The following is an 18,285-nucleotide window of genomic DNA, read 5'->3' on the forward strand; positions in this document are numbered from 1 at the left end:
GTCTCGTTCCCTTCTCAGGGAACCAGGGTTACATACGTAACCAGAGATGTTTTTCTAGCTCCAAACAAATCCATATCAGCTTTTAGTATTTGTATTTGTTTGCTGAAAGAAACCAAAGATTCCTATGCATAAAATTCACTTCTGCAGTTACTTTTATAATGTCTTTTCAATATATAATATAATATTAGGGCTCTGAGGATTAATCATGCAAATGCGCGTTTTCTCAATGAATGAATTTGAATGAATTACGGTGAAAACCGGGCACATCCAAAAGCCAGGGGGCGCTCTCGTTCAGAAACTCCAATTGTGCCGCAGAAGAAGTACCATTACAAAGACTATTCCAGGAAATGTTTATAAGAATATTTATATCGCCGTTCATCAAATTGTTTCAGGAATTTTCATGATAATAAAGAATATTTTGAATGATTGTGTTTAACGAGTGTTGCTTTTTTAAATGCACGTTATTAACGACTCATAATGACTTTAGATTGATAAGAACTTCTTACTGACCAATTTGCCGTAGTACACGCACAAGCTGCGCATAAAAAACTCGATTCAGAATCGATTTCAGACAGGTCTTTTTAAAGGACAAGTTCGGTATTTTACACTTAAAGCCCTGTTTTCAGATTGTTTATGATGAAATAGAACAGTTTTGACTGAAATTTCGACATATGATGCTGCCCCGAGAATTTTCGGGTGTTTGTTCTATCACCTCCCACCTCTATAATGGCTGTATAGGTGCACTGGAACAATCCTTCCTAAAATGCATTAAACTTTCGTTTACAAAGACGTGAAACTCACCGAGTGGTCAGGGGTGTTCACTGAGATGCTCATACAAAAATCGCTGCAAAAGATGCTTCCTAACAGGTATTTTAGCATTCGTTGTAAACTTGTGGACCTATTTTTCCAAACGTCTCCCACCCGTATATTCTTCCGTTGAGAGCTTGAATAATATACACTCCAGCCCAGTTGGTGGCGATAATCCACCTTTGCCAATTGCAAGAATACAAACGGGTTCCCAGCGCGGAGTAATACCGTAACTCACAGCACATCTAATACAAGTCATTGGAGTTGGACAAAAACTACGATAAAACCTGTTAGAAAGCATCTTTTGCAGCGATTTTTGTGTGAACATATCAGTGAACACCCCTGACCACTCGGTGAGTTTCACGTCTTTGTAAATGAAAGTTTAATTCATTTTAGGAAGGATTGTTCTTGTGCATATAAACCCGTTATAGAGGTGGGAGGTGATACAAGAAACCCCCGAAAATCCCCGGGCCAGCATCACACGTCCAAACTTCAGCCAAAACCGCTCTATTCCACCACAAACAATCCGACAACAGGGCTCCAAGTGCAAAACGCCGAACCTGTCCCCCAATGGGACACACGATTTATCATTACACCCCTATATGATATAATAAATTATGTATAATATATATATAAATTTAAATGGTGGTCTGGTCTTGTCTTGATCTCGACACACTCTGGTTTTGTGTTAAGCCCGGAGTATAATCTGTTTTGTAGGTGTATGGGAATGTACACGCATGGTCAAACGCTCAGCCTTGTACGTGTACACAGACGTTCGACGCATGCGTATTGCGACAAAATGGCCTGCATTTCCTGGGCTACATACTACATTTTCCTGTACGCACATGTGTGACCCACGCATACAATGTAAACAGGATTTCAAAAGCAGGCATGCGCATACAGTACGCGTGCACTCTTTGATGACGAAAATTGCGTCATGTGCACTGTACGCGCACTCTCACGTATGTGTAAAAATGGACCATACTTAACATATGTATGTTAAGCAGTTTGGTTTGTTGATATTTTTTACCTAATTATAGGTTCAAATACCCCAGCATTTTTTAGAGTATTGCACAAAAAAATGGCAGTTGCGTGACCCATTTGTCTAAGAAAGATTCGTTTCCTTATTTTACCAGACCTGCACCGCAGCATCCGTGTCTGTGGCTGGTAATGAGATGAAACGTAAATCCCTTTATGTTAATATTGTGGTGTTGTAGGAGCAGCCCTATTAATCTTGCTTTAACTGTATAAAGGCTATTATTCCCTCAATAAGATCACTGGCTGTGCAGTATAGGATTAAAGACTTAAAACGTAACTGATGCTGTCATTTTTCATGGGCAGAGGAACCGCGAACACTCTCTCAGTCATGACTCTCGGTCATGTGTTTGTGAAGCGTGTTGAACACGTTATTTAATCCACAGTTTTAATTGGTTTTCTTAGCTGTTGCGTCGCACCCCTGGCTAAGCGGTAACCTTAGCTTCAGTGCTCAAGAACCTTGGCGCAGGCTCTGTGACTCCACGCCAGAGTTTCAGAGAGATTTTAAAACAGCCCAGTGCTGGAGCAGCACACATCAAGGGATGGCTGAACTCCGCCAAACCGGAGGAGGCTTACAGTTTGAGCTTAATGACCTGAGTCACAACCGCTCTCGAGCGCCAGAAAAACAAGAGCTCCGCTCCACCAGAGCCCGCTGGTTCCATTCATTCCGTCAGGGCGGCTGTTGCAAGCTTTCCCAAGGCATGTGCTCTTTTTAGTTTGCCAATCCTCATATGGTCTTGAAGTTGAAAATGTTGCGGTGAAGATTTTTTAAAGCGCTCTCCCGCAGAAATCCGAAACGTGGGGCGGAAACGAAGACGTAAACATCGGTTTCGCTACATATGTGAGGTTTAAATGACTTCATTGCTGACCTCATTGACCCCTGCACAGCTGCAGTTATGAACTTCTCAAGGTTAAAAAGCACTGAATGATGTTATACAGCAGTGACAGGTCTTCAGGAATGAGGATTTTTCCAGAGCGATGAATTATGGAGTACTGTGTTGCTCCGCTTCTTATTCTAGGCTTAAAGGTCGTGACCCAATTGGGGTCAGATAATGGGTCATGTGTCTTTAACGGAGATCAAGCACTAAACCCCTCAAAAGCCCTGTAAATTCGCTTCTCTCTGCCCCATTTTAGACCGCTGGAGACTCCATCCCTGTGGGGTACAAGTCCAACTCTGCCCGCCAGAACAGATTACTTACGGGGAGAGAGAGAAATACGAAAAATACATCTGTGTGTATGTGCAGGAGTGAGGCAGAAACAGTGTTAAAAGACTGGTAGAGAGGAGTAGGGAAAGAGCGAGAACAGGCGGATAGCTTGTGGGCGTTGATACTACCCATGAGGCCATTTAATGGGCAGTTTGGAATGCAGGGAAAAGACTCAGCTGCCCTCTCTATGGAATTCTGTGTCTTTGAAAAAAAGAGAGAGAGAGAGCTTGTGGGAAATCCTCGCCTGACTGTGATGTTGAATGTTGGCCTGTTTTATTTCACCGACTGTGGCAAGCAGAGACAGAGAGACACTCGGTTAACGTTGTGTGAAGTTGTGAACCTGCACATTTTGTCTGGAAGAGGCCAAGCCCTGGAGGCTTTAAACACAAAACCCATAAAGAGCTCCCTAAAGCAAACCTTAGCAGTAACGCTGCCTTCTTGCACTACCTAAAGACTTTTCAGCGTGACCGGGCTTGTTTGACTTATTTATGCCTCTGTCTTTGGGTCTGTCTGTCCATGGATGTCTCCGTATGATTGTGTGTTCGTGTCGGTAGGTTTGTGCGAACATGCCTTGTGAAAATTCCTATTGGATTGTGAGTTATAAAGGTTGGCATAATCAACTGTGTGTCTTTTCCAAGTTAACATTGTTTATTTGGACGAAAGCTTTCTTTTATATAAAAGTGTTTGTAATGCATACATTTTTTAAAGGGGTCATATTATAAGATTTTTAAAAAGATGTAAAATAAGTATTTGGTGTCCCCAGAGGGTGTATGTGAAGTTTTAGCTCAAAATACTTCACAGATAATTTATTATAGCATGCTAAAATTGCCACTTTGTAGGCCTGAGCAACAATGTCCCATTTTTTGGGTGTGTCCTTTAAAATGCAAATGAGCGAATGAAATCCAAACACTGATCGTGGTTTGTTGCAAATGAAACTCAATTGTGCTATCAATTATTTTTTCTGTCTTTCTATCTCTCTGCACTAAATGGCAGTGCTGTGGTTGGATAGTGCAGATTAAGGGGCAGTATTATTGTAATTAGCCTTGCTACCTACCTCACAAAACAGGCGAAAGTTGAACGACTTAATTTTTTACATGCTTGCAAAGAATGACTTACCCAAACAAAGTTACTGTGTTGTTCTTTTTCACGTTTTCTAGGTTAATAGAAGCACAGGGGATCCGATTATAGCACTTAAACATGGAAAAAGTTAGATTTTCACACTATGACCCTTTTAAATATCATTATTTGTGATAATTATTTATCTACTGTAGGCCATACCTGAATTGCCCAAACACCTGACTGTTTTATGATATTGCAACTCGAAGTTGTACAAAGTATACAAAGTTGTTTTTTTACTAGGGCTGTCAAAAGATCAATCGCGATTAATCGCATCCAACACAAAAGTTTGTGTCTACACAGCATATGTGTGTGTACTGTGCACAAACATTATGTATACACAAATACACACACATTCATGTATATATTTAAGAAATATTTGCATTTAAATACTGTATATACATTTCTATAATTTATATTATATATAAATATAAATATTTTATATATAAATATAACATTTTTTTCTTAAATATATACATGATTGGGTGTGTTTTTATATATAAATAATAATTATACACAGTACACACACATATGTTATGTAAACACAAACTTTTATTTTGGATGCGATTAATCGCGATTAATCTTTTGACAGCCCTATTTTTTACATATTTAAGCTTGTTTTATTATTCAGTCTTGTTAACCATTTTTGCTCTTTTGTGCCTTCATAATTAAAAATTAAAAATTCCTTCTCTTTCTTTCTTATTTAGAGGATGAAAGTTCAGGTTCCCCGTATCATCGTGAGAGGCGGAACGCTATCGGTGGAAAACTGAGCGAGGAGCCGTCCACCTCTACAGAAGAGCGCTCTCCATTGGTAAAGAAAGAAATTCACAGCTCCCTGCCCCATCTGGTAGACCCCACCTTACCCTACCGGGGGACTCTCTTCACCATGGACCCTCGCAACGGTTACCTGGACCATCATTACAGTAAGTTACTTCTTTTCTCCTTTGACCTCTAAAAAAGTATGGAGAATTGATCTGTTGGACCAGTTTCAGTATAGTTTCAACAAATACAACAAAAAAATTTTGTTGTGTCTCCCAGAAGAATTATCACCTGCTCGCCTTCATTTCACTCAAACTAGCTGCCAAAATCCAAAAGGTTGAAAAGTCAGTACTATTAAGGCATTCAGATGTTATTTGATAGTTATTGAGAGGAATAGACCAAAAATGAAACATTTATTTACTGCAAACCTTTTATTCTGCCCTTCGTGTTTAAGGCTGCGTCCGAAACTTTAGGTAGCTGATGTGTTGCCTCATGAGGCAATGACTTTGGAGACATGAAGGCAACTCTGGAGAACACATTTGGACAGCCTTCATAGGCAGCATAATGAAATTCTGTTTGAAATATAAACAGAGAGCGTCTTTGTGATACCTTATCTCATATTTAAAAACTGTAATACTAAGTTTTCGCTAGAAATGAAATCAAAAGGTGTAAACTAAACACTAAATTTGCGATCCAGCTGCTTTCTTGGCCGCCATTTTATTTCTCGATCTCGACCAGGCTCGACCAATCACATTCCTTATGCACGTCCACGCATGGAATTGTGGGACAAGACAATGCAGGTATCTCAGGAGTCAGGAAGTAAAGCAAACATTGGATTCGGACGTGCCTTGATGCCTTCCTGCCTTGGAATGCTGCCTCCAAAGGATTTCGGACGCAACCTAGGTTTACAATCCCCTAAGAACATATGCAATCTCAGTAATGTTTTTTGCATAAGGCAGTCAACATGAACTTTCCCCTCAGATCCCTATAGACCGTATAGATGATATAAATGTTGATGCATGACACTCAAGGACGAATATTAATTGCAGGACTAGGAGGAGAACTTTATCCCCTCTCTGAGGCAAAAGGCAAAGCTGCGAATGGATTGATTGGGTCTGACAGTTGACTAGCTGCCCTTTTTTCTCATTCGCTCTCACTTGCCTTTTCGTTTTTACAGAGGGGAAGTTAGCATGGGGGGACGTTCTTCCCCGCTCCCTAATTCCCTCATTAGGGGCCGAGTGTAAGCACACAACTCCAGTCTCGCTTATCAGCGGCATGATCAAAGCGCAGCTGAGAGGAGAGCAGTCAAACTCATCTCGCCTTGTTCTTTGCCATATTCTCCCTTTCTCTTGTTTTCCAGCAGCCCACCAGACTCAACCGTCACTTTGCTTATAATCGCAAGAGACATCATACCAAGAGAAAATATGTGAATGGACAGCATAGAGTGAAATGGAGAAATAAAGAGGGATAGTGACAGATGAGGCTAGTCAACGCCTTTTAAAAGGTTAATTTCGTGGACCACCATTGCCTGGACGCCGTCTGCGGACGAGAATTCGATGTGATGGCTTGTTTAGTTTCGCTAAATTGGCTTTGAATTGGGTTTGACGGTGTGGTTTTAATCCATAGCACTTAGCGAAATGCCTTTATTTTCCAGCAAAAGCTTTTACTGTATCAAAGCTCATTTTGTGATCTTCATTAGCAGCTGTTGTTTTACTCCATCGGTTTAAAACGAAGGTCAACTGCAGTCTGAACAATTGAACCCCTTAGATTGTCGAGTAATACAGACTTGACCAGCACAGCAAATCTGTCGCTCTACATGTATAGAGAAAGACTGAAAGAGAAAAAGAGTGTTATAATGGGGGTGAAGGGGTTATAAGGCAGTGTTGGTTGGGGTCACGAGTCCAGCACAAGGGGGAGGTTCATTTAAAGAATTGCTTTGGATTTCATTCAAGCTTTATCAATAGCATTTATGGCACAAAAACAATTTCAACTTGTCCCTTGGTTGTTTAACAGCTAAAAATAGTTTAGGTTTAAAAAAAGTTTTTTTGTGAGATTTAAATCTTTAATGTATGTGTTGACATAGGTTGTTTGATAGAATCGCTTGCATTTATATTCAGTCTTTCATCTCTGTTGTCATCTGTCGAACCAAAAACATTCCTTTACATGATTTACAGAGAGAACGACTGCTGGAAAGAAAAACATATTTAATGGGAGCGACTGAATCGAGCCAAAGAACGAACAAAAGTGAAAGGGGGTGTTCCGGGTGGCTGAACCCCCTAGGGGTAGACTGTGGTGGAGGGTGCGGGCGAAAGGGTGGTGGGGTCATAGGTCAGGTGGAAGAGGCAGAGACTGAAACGGAGGGGTTCAATACCAGCAGGAGAAGTCAAAGGGGCCTCTTAGTCTCCGAAAGGTCCATTCTCTCCGCATGGGGGATCAGGGCGGCAATGAAGTGAAAGCTGATGATTGAATGAATTCTGTAAGGAGTCCGAGGCTCCTCGTGTGTCTTTCTCCAGAAAGAAACTCTTGCTTGAGAGATGTTTCTCAGACGTAGCCTCAGGCAGTCAATTTTAATGCTTACTTAATGAAAATGCACAGGAGTAGCTTAAAAAGTCCAAGACAGCTGAAGTAAACAATGAAGTGCAGGCCGAACATGTTTTAAAGTTTGTCTCTAGCTCTATCTCAAAGTATAAGCAATAATAAAAGTGATGCTTGACTTGCCAAGCCAAATAGCTGGAGTTTTGACATCATATTTTGTCTAGACCGAGACAGACTTCTCAAGTGAATGCGAATGAATAAAGAGTTTACTGTATGATGAGGATGAAAAGCGTGACGATGATTTGCTCACCAGAGGGGGTTATGTGGGGCCGGGACCCTTTAACTAACCCTCTGGAGCCCCATCACTCCTCAGCCATTTAAAACACTCGCTGGCGCCACTCACCCACCTCCACAGGCTTTGAGGTGTAAAGAACCTTGACCCCCATATACTCACACACACACATGTAACAGACCCCCCCTGCCTTTCTCTTCCCCGTTGGAGATCCATCAGCTCATAAATGCATCCCAGGTGTGTGCTGGTGTAAGTGTGAGCCGTGCGAGTGTGTAAGTATGTGATGGAAAGCGAGTCGGGAATCTTTATGCTGTGTATGCAGTAGTGGAGGGAGTTTTGAGACGAGGCAGGTAAAGCGTGATTACTCTTCCCGCTGGCGCGCGTCAAGGCCTAATGCGCCTAAATGAGCCTCCACCTGCCGCCTCTGCACACCTGGTCACCGCGGCGACACACAGCGGGACACCGTGGGTGTGGGTGTTAGGAGTGATGGAGCCACGTCATAGGAATAAAAAATCACAATAGAGATCTTGTTATTAATGCGTCATTTGTTTTCATAGTCAGAAGTGAGATTGAATGGAGAAGAAATTAAGACTTTGTTTGTAGAGTTCTGCTTAGATTTCACATAACAAAGACACCTCTGGATGCCTCCTTATTTTTTCATCAAGTTCTTCTGAACCCAAATCACATCAGCTATGCAATTCAAATGAGTTTTAGCATTTAATTGATTTACAAAAGCAGGGTTGTTTTTAATCTATGGTTGGGTGATGTATAACCAAATCCAACTGTTGGGTAAAAATAAACCTATGTTTGGTTGTTTCATCCCAAAATGTTGCAAGAGAAGTCCAAAGCTATGTACTGTATAGTAATACAACCAGGACCTTTTTCAAAATCCCAAAGTGTCCTTCTTTATTCCCAGCCTCCTCCTTCAATAAGTCAAGACTGTAATACAACATCAGACGCTTTGCGCCCACAGCATAAGTGCATAAAGGACAGTCGTGTTTAGCATAAGGCGCGCACAGGATAAATAGCCTTCTTTGTGAGAATTAGTCTAAGCATTAGCCTTAGCCGTCATTCCTAAACCTTATCCTCTTTTCTCACACAAACACCGGATAAGAGTTCCATATCCCGCTTAAAACCAAACTAATGCACAGTGTGGATAAGACTGTAGGATTGAAGGACAGATTAATGAAGAGAAGAGTGTTAAATGTGTGGACGTGTGAAAAGCGGCTAACACTGCGACATCTGTTTATATTGTCCGCTGATTAGCAGGTCATTGGGCTCCGGCACTCCTGCAACCGTACGCCACTTGCTAGCCTTGCACTTTTTATCTCTCTTGGGGAGCGTAAGATCCTCCTCTGTTCTTCGTCCTCTTTAAGTGTTTTTATTTTCTTAAACAGATGTGCTCCTTACCAGTAAGAGCATTGTGCCATTATGGGAATTAAAGCATGCTGAATTGAATGTTTTCTTTTTATTTGAATTCTTTTGAGAGAGAATGAGAATATTTTAAAGAAGGCAAGCAGGGAGGGTGGTAGTCTTAGCTGTCCTTCAGTGCTGCCAAATCTGGAACGCACACGTTATTGTCCTAGCACCGCTAAGCCATATCCTTTCCTCTGCAAACAACAGGTTTATTCATGTTCTTCAGTCTTGGACGTCCTTACAATCCTTAAGCATTTGTGTCTTTTCACAGACACTTTCTAAATATCTAGAGACTTTAGCTTTTTGAAAGCCCTCTTGTCCTTGACATTCAAGATCACGAGTGTCATTACTGCAAACAGTGTTGGTCCCCACTCAAAACCAAACTGTCTCGCACTTTTAACTTCAGGCCTCTGTGCTTGGATTAGGATCTACCCAGTTTCTGAAGTCTATAATCCTCTACCAAAGCCTCATTGTTGCCTCACACCAGAGTCCAGACAAACCCACATGAACACAACCTGATGATATCCCACCAAACAGATGCATCCAAACCTCTCACACCACTTGTGCTCTCTCTGATCGGCTCTGCATTGGTGCGCACCATATCAGAAGATATTCCCACTTCAGTGCCCTTGGTAAAGCATAGCACGCCACCACTGACCAAAGAAAACTTGTTGAGGAGGGTCTTTTTGAGATGATGAACAGTGTTGAGCTTTGACAGTGATATATTGGTTGGGTAGTGCTGGTTGTTGCACCCCCTGTCACCCCCTCCCGACCAAAATCAAACTTCCACTGGCCACTGAACTGAAAGAGTCAGCTGTCAAATGTGAGAACATGACCAGAGCGAAAAGCACTATTGGTGTATTCTGGATAATAAACTCATGTTAGGAAATTGTGTTAGTAGTGTACACTGAAAAAATGTACTGATAAAAATACAAGAATTGAAAGCACAATAACTTCAGATCTGAAGTCAAGACTAATGCCGAATTCACACCAAACGCAGTAGAGGCGGCAAAATGCGCCATTCGCACGTAGTTGGACTCTTGAACTTTTGAGTTTACGCGCGTGAAAGCCACTCTACAAATTCTAGTCATTTGAGACATTCACGTGGAAATTCGCGTCATGGGAGGGCCTTCTGCGACTCCGCTCGCTTCGTGTAATCACGTCACTACTAGAGCAAGCTCCTGATTGGTAAACACAGCGATTTTCCGCCAAAGTTCAGATTTTCCCCCAAAGTTCCCATGGCAACGCTCAATTTGCACCAATTTGCATCATTCGCGCGATCTAGACGCGAATGAGGTGGATTCATGTCTGCCTTGCTAAATGGCTCATTCGCACCGCGAGACCTCCAGACACGCGTAAACGCTTCTTTACATTAGCTTAACATCTGGACTTAACATTGAAATCACTCACGCTTGGCGCCTCTACCGCGGCTGGTGTGAACGCGACGTAAAGGCCAAAGTATGATCAGTTTTTGGTGTGTATGCGAGAGTTCGCAATTTTCGTTCGCATGTCCATAATAAACAGACTACACTCCTGGCTTTAAACATCAATCCATGCTTTCCAAAAAAAATAAACAAATTAGCGGAGAAATTCACTCTATGTCCTGTAGTCATGATTTTTTTTAACCAAAATATGAAATGCAATTTATACATTTGGCAGACGCTTTTATCAAAAACAACTTGCATTGCATTACAAGCTATACATTTTATCGGTATATATGTACCCTGGGATTAAACCCGTGACCTTGTGTGCTGCTAACTCAATGCTATTCGTACTGAGGAACACCATTTCCAAAAGTTGCAGAAAGCTGAAGAACTTTTGGTGGTTAACGTAGCTTCACTGCAGTTTCTTGTTCTTTAGCCATAAATTCACAATGATGCCTCCAAATGAAGATACAACGCTTACAGAGCTCCTACTGACCACTTCAAAGGCATGTCTGGTCTTTATGATCGTTTCCATATTGGATTTATGAAAGAGAGGCCCTGCTGCGGCCCAGCCAAAGCTCACAGGGGTCAAGGTGCCGAGAGCAGTCTGCAGGCACTAGTAAGAGATCTCCTTCACTTCTTCATCCTGACCCTTTTATCACGAAAGGGAATCTTTGACTGTTATTATCTCTCTAGGTCTAGTACATCACTGATAATAGGACGATCCTCCTTTATGCAGCTTATTAAAGGAGTCTTGCCGTGTATGGCTGTACCATCACATTCCTGCACTCCTTTAACTTCCCTCTTTTCTTTGTATTTTGCCTGAAGCGTTCAGGGTAAAGCATGTGGAGAGCGAAAATGTTTTTTAACGACACAACATACCGGACTAATGGACTTCTATTCCTTGGGATCCTTCTGTCTGTATAAGAAACTTCTTAAAAAAATAGATCCCCTGGATGTGCCACAATCATTCATTTGACATGTGTTTCTCTTCATACTTGTAGGATTTGCTGAATTGAACTGGTCAAAACGACATTTTGAGAGAGAAAAGCTTTTGGTTAAAAAAAGCTTGTGCTTTTGATGGATGAAGACAACTGTTGTCAGTAACTTCACAAGGCACTGCAAAACTTTTGGTTTGAAAATGAGGGAATACTGTAGCAGAGGTCTGACTTGGGATGGATTTCAATGGATTTTTTGTTCTGGAGTGGACGACTACTGTGCAAATCTATCCCATTATTGGTTTTTACTCTCATCTTAACATGCTTCTCTTGTTAATCGAATAATCTCAGTAGGTATTCAGACAGCATTTCACTCACACCAGGTCTGTGTGTTTGAACATTTAGTAGGTTAAATTGACTTGCAAAACCAAGTTGTTTAAACTTTATGCTGCAATTTTTTACAGTGTACTACTCAGTGTGTCTACCTCCATACAAGTCCTTTAACATTAATGTTGCTATCATTCAGAGCCTATTGTGTGATAGTAATAGAACGCACTAATATCTTGTCTCATTACGTCATTACTATAACAAAATTTGTTGCGGCAACATGCCTGCCCTGGTGCTATTCGCTTGAAAGACTGATACGGAGAGGACCATCGTTGGGTGGATGACGGGTGTAGTTAAGCAGAAACATAAAAGAAGGGAAGCTGAAGGAGGTCAGGCTCATCACAGGCTTAGCATCGCCTTCAAAGATGACTGGGACAGGTGGCAGCTCCAGACAATCTCACTTTGCAGAGAAGCATCCTCGCAGAAGGAGATAAGGGACCCCTTCATCCATCCCCCTCTTCCTCCACTTCTCCCACCACCTCCCCCCGCTCTCCTCACCTCTCCTCTTCCACTCGACGCTCTGTGTTGGAAGCTCTTTGATGTGCGTGAAGCAGGATGAGACCGGCTGTGTCTGAGGCGCAGGACGGTTCAACGGAGGTCTCTGAGGTGCCCGCTACTATCCGCTCTCATTAAGGCAGTGGGTCCGGGTTAATCAGCTTTAAAGTTTACACACATACGCTTTTGTCTGCCAGCCCCGGCCAGCCACCCCTGGGCACCACCTGCTTGATAAAGAGCCGTGGAGGGAGAGCGAGAGACATAGAGCGAAAGAGAAAGAGAGAGACAGTGTAGCGACACTGACTTTCCTCATTCATGAGGGCTCAAGTCAAGAGTTCCCTGTTAGGTCCGTGAGCCATTTTCTAGTTTATAAAAGTAAATAAGTTTATCGTTAAAACATATGCACATTGTAACTCTCAATTACCCTATGCTATATCCAACTATAAAAAGAAGTAATATTTACAGTGTGTATCAATAGTAAAATACTGTTCAAGAAATCTTCAGAGAACCTTTTATCTTTACGCTTACATAAGGTCTGGTCTCTTGTTGGGACCTGTATCACTCACAGGACGAGGATGTGTTGGGATTATTTGGGAAGCATTAGTTTAGGTGGGACAGAATAAATGGATTACAACTCCTGCTTGTTTTTTGGGCCATAAATCTCAGGGTGAAAAGAGGGATAAGAGCCATGCCGAGGGATGAGAGAACGCGGATGTGTAAACAAAGGAGAACGAATAAGAAATGTGAAAAATGAAAAGGCAGGAAGTTGTGCAGAGCTTGAAGCACGTAACCAAATCACAAAACATCAGCCGATGAGACAGAAGCTAATGTTATCTTATATATAGAGAGTGCAAACAGAAATTCAGGTGACCGGTGGGTGTAAGACTAGAAGAAAGAAACTGAGGGAGGAAACTGTGAGAAATGAGTGAGACAAATAGAGCCAGATAGGTAAAGGTCTCAATGTGCCCTGAGGTGCTGACCCTTATCTACCTCTACGACCTGACCATGATTACACTGATACAGACTGTCCATGTCTCACTCCTGACTGCTGCTCTTTTGGTTAAAAGAGGCACAGGGGATTTTTGCCATACTCCTTAATTTATCCCGCTGTGGGATGTTCAAAAATCAATATAAGAAATCTCTTCTGTGATTGGCTGTGTATTTGATAAAGCAGCAATTAAGGCAGTTTTCTCATGACTTCACATATAAATGGGTTTGTCGAAATAAGACTCATGAATTTCTACTTCTACACTCTTAAAAATAAAGATCCTAGGTTTTTCACTGGGGTTCCACTAAGAGCCTTTCATTCAAAGGTTTTTAAAAGGGAACATTTTGTACACCATACAGCCAGACAAAGAACCTTATTGAAACCTTTTTTAAGAGAATATTATTTTTTTAAATGTATTTCACAAGTTTGCATTAAATGTTAATCAAATCTGAAATAAAGCATATGTGGCGTGCTGTCTGAGGGGAGGGCTCTGAATATTATCCTGAACCCAGACTCCTCCCCCCTCCCTGGGATGGATATACCAGCTGAGAGTGAGGCAATGGCGTGGAGGAGGGATGTTGCAAAAAACTCATGGGATAGAGGTGAAGGATGGCTATATATAGAGACCTCAGTTTGCACTGATTAGTTGGATTACATGAACATGCTTCTCCCAAACTTAGTTACATTCATATGTCATGTACACCCACATATTAATGTTTTTCACATAGTTCCTTCATTCATGCAGAGAATAGAACAAGACATGTAAAGTTCTTAAATACAGAATAGTGGTTCTCAAATTGGGATGGATGGATGGATGGATGGATGGATGGATGGTTGGTTGCTTGGTTGGTTGGTTGGTTGGTTGGTTGGCTGGATGGAAGTGGCTGGATGCAAGGATGGATGGATGGATGGATTGATGGGTGGGTGGGTGGGTGGATGGATGGATGGATGGATGGATGGATGGACGGTTGGTTGGATGGATGGTTGGTTGGTTGGATGGATGGAATGTTGGATGGATGATGGTTAAATGGATAGATGGATCTTAGATGGATGGTTGGTTGGATAGATTGAAGGAAAGAATGGCTGGGTGATGGTTGAATGGATGAATGTAAGATGGATGGATGGATGAATGAATGGATGATGGTTGAATGGATGGATGATGGTTGGATTGATGGATGGATTTTAGGTGGACGGATGGATGGATGCAGTGGTGTAGTGCAGGGTATACGCAGGTATACGGAGTATACCCACCTCTTTATTTGATGGCATGGGTTATACCCACTTCTACTGGGGGCATACATTAAGAGTATACCCACTTCTTCTGGGGGCATACCCACTTCTCCAGACACCACTACACAACTGGATGGATGGAAGGATGGATGGTTGGATGGATGGATGTTAGCTGGATGGTTGAATGGATGGATGATGGTTGGATTTTAGGTGGATGGATGGATGGAAGGATTGATCATGGTTGGATGGATGGATGTTAGCTGGATGGTTGAATGGATGGATGGATGGATGGATGGATGGATGGATGGATAGAAGGTTGGTTGGTTGGATGGTTGGTTGGTTGAATGTTAGCTGGAAAGTTGAATTGATGGATGGATGATTAATGGATGGATAGAAGGATGGATAGAAGGATGGTTGGATGACTGGATAAATAGGCAGATTATTATTTTTCTTTCCCCCAATGATTTCCTCAATTAAACATTCTCACATAAGCTTAAGTACTGAATTAGCTTGCAGTGTAAGCAAGCAAAATTTGTTAGTATTTAACTGAACGATGAAGCACAGATAGAGGCAGAAATCTACAGTTCAACTCAAAACACTCCCTTTACCAACCAAAATATTTGTTTCACCTCCCTTCGTATCATTTCACTTTGTTTCCCATGCCTGCACTCCACCACCTCAATTCCAGGCACATTCAGCTCTATCAGATAATTTATACAGCTGTAATTAGCCCATTACAGTCACACCAATCAGGAACTATAATTAACAGAATGCACAAAAGTCAACAGCAACTCCCGCAGAGCAGCGCTCAACAGCCCTCATGTGTGTTTACACACGCACGCAGCTGGAACCCGCAGCCCGATGCTGTACAAGGCGCATGCTGCTCGCAATATTCAGTGGCCCTAAGGTACGCTTCACATCACGGGCTTATCAACTGCTTACAAGCATGCACAGGTGTGTATGGGTGTGTGTGCATGTTTGGTTGCTTTGTTATTTTTGGCTCGCTAACCAACGCACACACATGCATGCATGCAGAGAAGTACTCACATTTTCATCGCCACGTACGACTTTCACACACATACACACACGGTTAATGTGCGCATTGGCCCCCTCAGTCATCAGCTTTGTGCAGGCGAGCATGTTTGAGGAGTGAGATCATGAGCAAGTGAAGTAGCGTAATGAAATCTGGCAACGCAAAGGGCACACAGACACACAATTCACACAATGGAAAGCAGCACCACAAAGCCATCATATGTTCCACATTACTGATTCACAAAATCAACACCCTCTCATTTTTTAACTTATGCTAACGTATCACATTCTGTTACATACCTCGTATAAACATTTTGCCATACATTGAACTTGAACTGAAGTTGCGAGGGCCAGCAGTGACACACTGTTGATCGGTGAAGTTTTCCCATTTTGGCTTTGCTTATGACTTTTTAAGTGGCAGAAGATAAGAAGCCTTTATTGTTCTCAAAATCCGATCTGTTGGTTACAATACAATTACCTCTCGATCGGGGATATAACACAACATTAGGCCAATTCCCATAAGAGCGAGCGTAATGAAACTTCTGGAAAGAGGGAGGGGAAAGAGGAGAAAAAGTAAGTCCTTATAAAACGATTAAGGGAGTGATTTTAGTAAATGCTTCAGGCCGTGTCATCCTCCTAAAATAATAAGCTGTAATTGTGATCATATTCGCTCTCTTTTTCCGTTGAACGAGTGTTTGTGTTCCATCACTAACTAATGAGTCTGGTCAAAGTTTGCCTTTCATCAGCTCTTTCATTAAAACTCTTTATAATCGCGTCTTAATGAATGCGCCGTGAAATAATGGCAGCAAAAATCGCCTTCTGAATTATGCATGACGACAAAATGGGATAGTTCAAACGCTGCCACGTTGGACCAAAATTTAAGGCATGCTTTTTTAAAATTGGAAACTTGGAGAAGGGCAATGCTTAGTTTGGATTTTACTGTATAGTCCTGTTTAGTGGTTGCCAAAAGTTTTCTAGGTTGTCTTATGTCATTATCGACCTTTGATGAATGTCCTTAGAAGCATTGCAGGGTAATTCTTCTTTGGCTATGGCTTTAAAGCTATCTTTCACAATCATGCATTTGGCAAATGCTTTTAACTAAAGCAAACTGCAGTGCATTTGCAGTATACAGGTTATCCTGCCTGATCTATGGATTTTATGAGTTGGCTAATTCGTATGAAGTGATTTGATTAAAAAAAACAATGAAACCCGCCCCTTACCCCAATGTCACAGGAGCGGAAGCAAATTGTACAAAGATGTACGAGTGTTGTCGTACGAATTAATATGAATTAGCCACATCGTAAAATACATACAAATTGCCATGAGATTGCGTTAGTTTATCATTCTGTGCATTCGGTTGCTATTTTATCTAAGTACAAATTTTTAATTGAGTTTTTAAAATTGTACATTTGCAGGAATGTGACTGTTATACAGTATAGGATGACATGCACTTTTTCCATATACTTTTGGATTATGGCAAAAAATAAACTCTGTGTTTAATAAAAGTTTATGAAATTTACACGTTTTGTCCAGCAAGTTAATCTTCACAGATGAATAAAAATTTTATGAATTTTGAAGTGTAAGTGCGTTTACTGGATATATAAAAAGCCAAAAGTTATAAACTTTTGTTAAAAACAGAGCTTATTTTGTGTAATAATCCAAAAGTCTGTAGGAAAAATTAATGGGCTTTTCTGCGAGAGAACCAGTTTTCCACTCCAGAAGTTGGCATACAAAAATACATCATTCCTGCGGCACTGTTAAAATTGACACTTTTTTAGGTGTGAGCAAAAATGTGCCGTTTTGGGTGTCTTGTTTAATGCAAATTAGCTGATCTTTGCGCTAAATGACAGTGCTGTGGTTGGATAGTGCAGATTAAGGGGTGGTATTATCCCCTTATGACATCACAAGGGGAGTCAAATTTCATTGACCTATTTTTTTAACAGTAGTTGACTAAGGTGTGGGAACCCTGAATTTTGTTAAAATGCCATCATGTCATCTTCTTTTATGGGACTCAGCTCTTAAAAGCAAATACATCCATTATTAAAGAAATCCACATGACTCCAGTGGGTTAATATATAAAGCAGAAAATGATTATTATGATTTTAAACTACTCTATTTTAGTCTTATGTAAAGAGAATTTGTATATTTCAATGAACTATTTCTTTAAATACTCTTTTAACCAGAGACAATAGTTTCTTTTTCAGAGTGTTTAGTGTAGCAGCTGCGCTACTGTCAAGGAGAAGGATATAGTTTACTGGAGATTTATGTTTCTTTTTTTGGTTACTGTAAACTATACCTTTGCTCCCTGAATGTTTTGAAATGAAGCGACTGGTCCAAGGAAAAATACAAGAGCAGACTTTATTTAGAATACATCAACGTAAACAACAGAGCGAGAGTCAAATAAACATCTGTCGTTCATGTAGAAAGAGTTTTATTTAACGGGTTGTGATGAAAGAACAGATATGCGATACAGTGAGAGTAGGACAAACTGCAAAGACAAACTTAAAAGTAAAAGTATTGGTGTAGAGATATATGGGGAGGTTGATAAAGTACAGGAAGAAAAGGTTGATGAAGGGCAGAGGAGGAGAGGAGTGTACTGAGAAAGGACAGCGTGGGAGAAGAGTAA

At 41.3% G+C, this 18,285-nt stretch overlaps 1 protein-coding gene across 2 annotated transcripts in view; it reads left to right on the plus strand.

Moving 5' to 3' along the window:
* Positions 1-18,285, plus strand: part of gli3 (GLI family zinc finger 3) — a 155,145-nt gene that overhangs the window by 67,779 nt on the left and 69,081 nt on the right. For both annotated transcript variants that reach the window (XM_073863700.1, XM_055181431.2), the window contains one exon: positions 4,871-5,086. In XM_073863700.1, coding sequence (XP_073719801.1) covers positions 4,871-5,086 — 216 coding nt within the window. The remainder of the gene's footprint in view (positions 1-4,870; positions 5,087-18,285) is intronic.

The sequence above is a fragment of the Misgurnus anguillicaudatus genome, chromosome 25 (assembly GCF_027580225.2).
Source record: "Misgurnus anguillicaudatus chromosome 25, ASM2758022v2, whole genome shotgun sequence".
Taxonomy (NCBI): domain Eukaryota; kingdom Metazoa; phylum Chordata; class Actinopteri; order Cypriniformes; family Cobitidae; genus Misgurnus; species Misgurnus anguillicaudatus.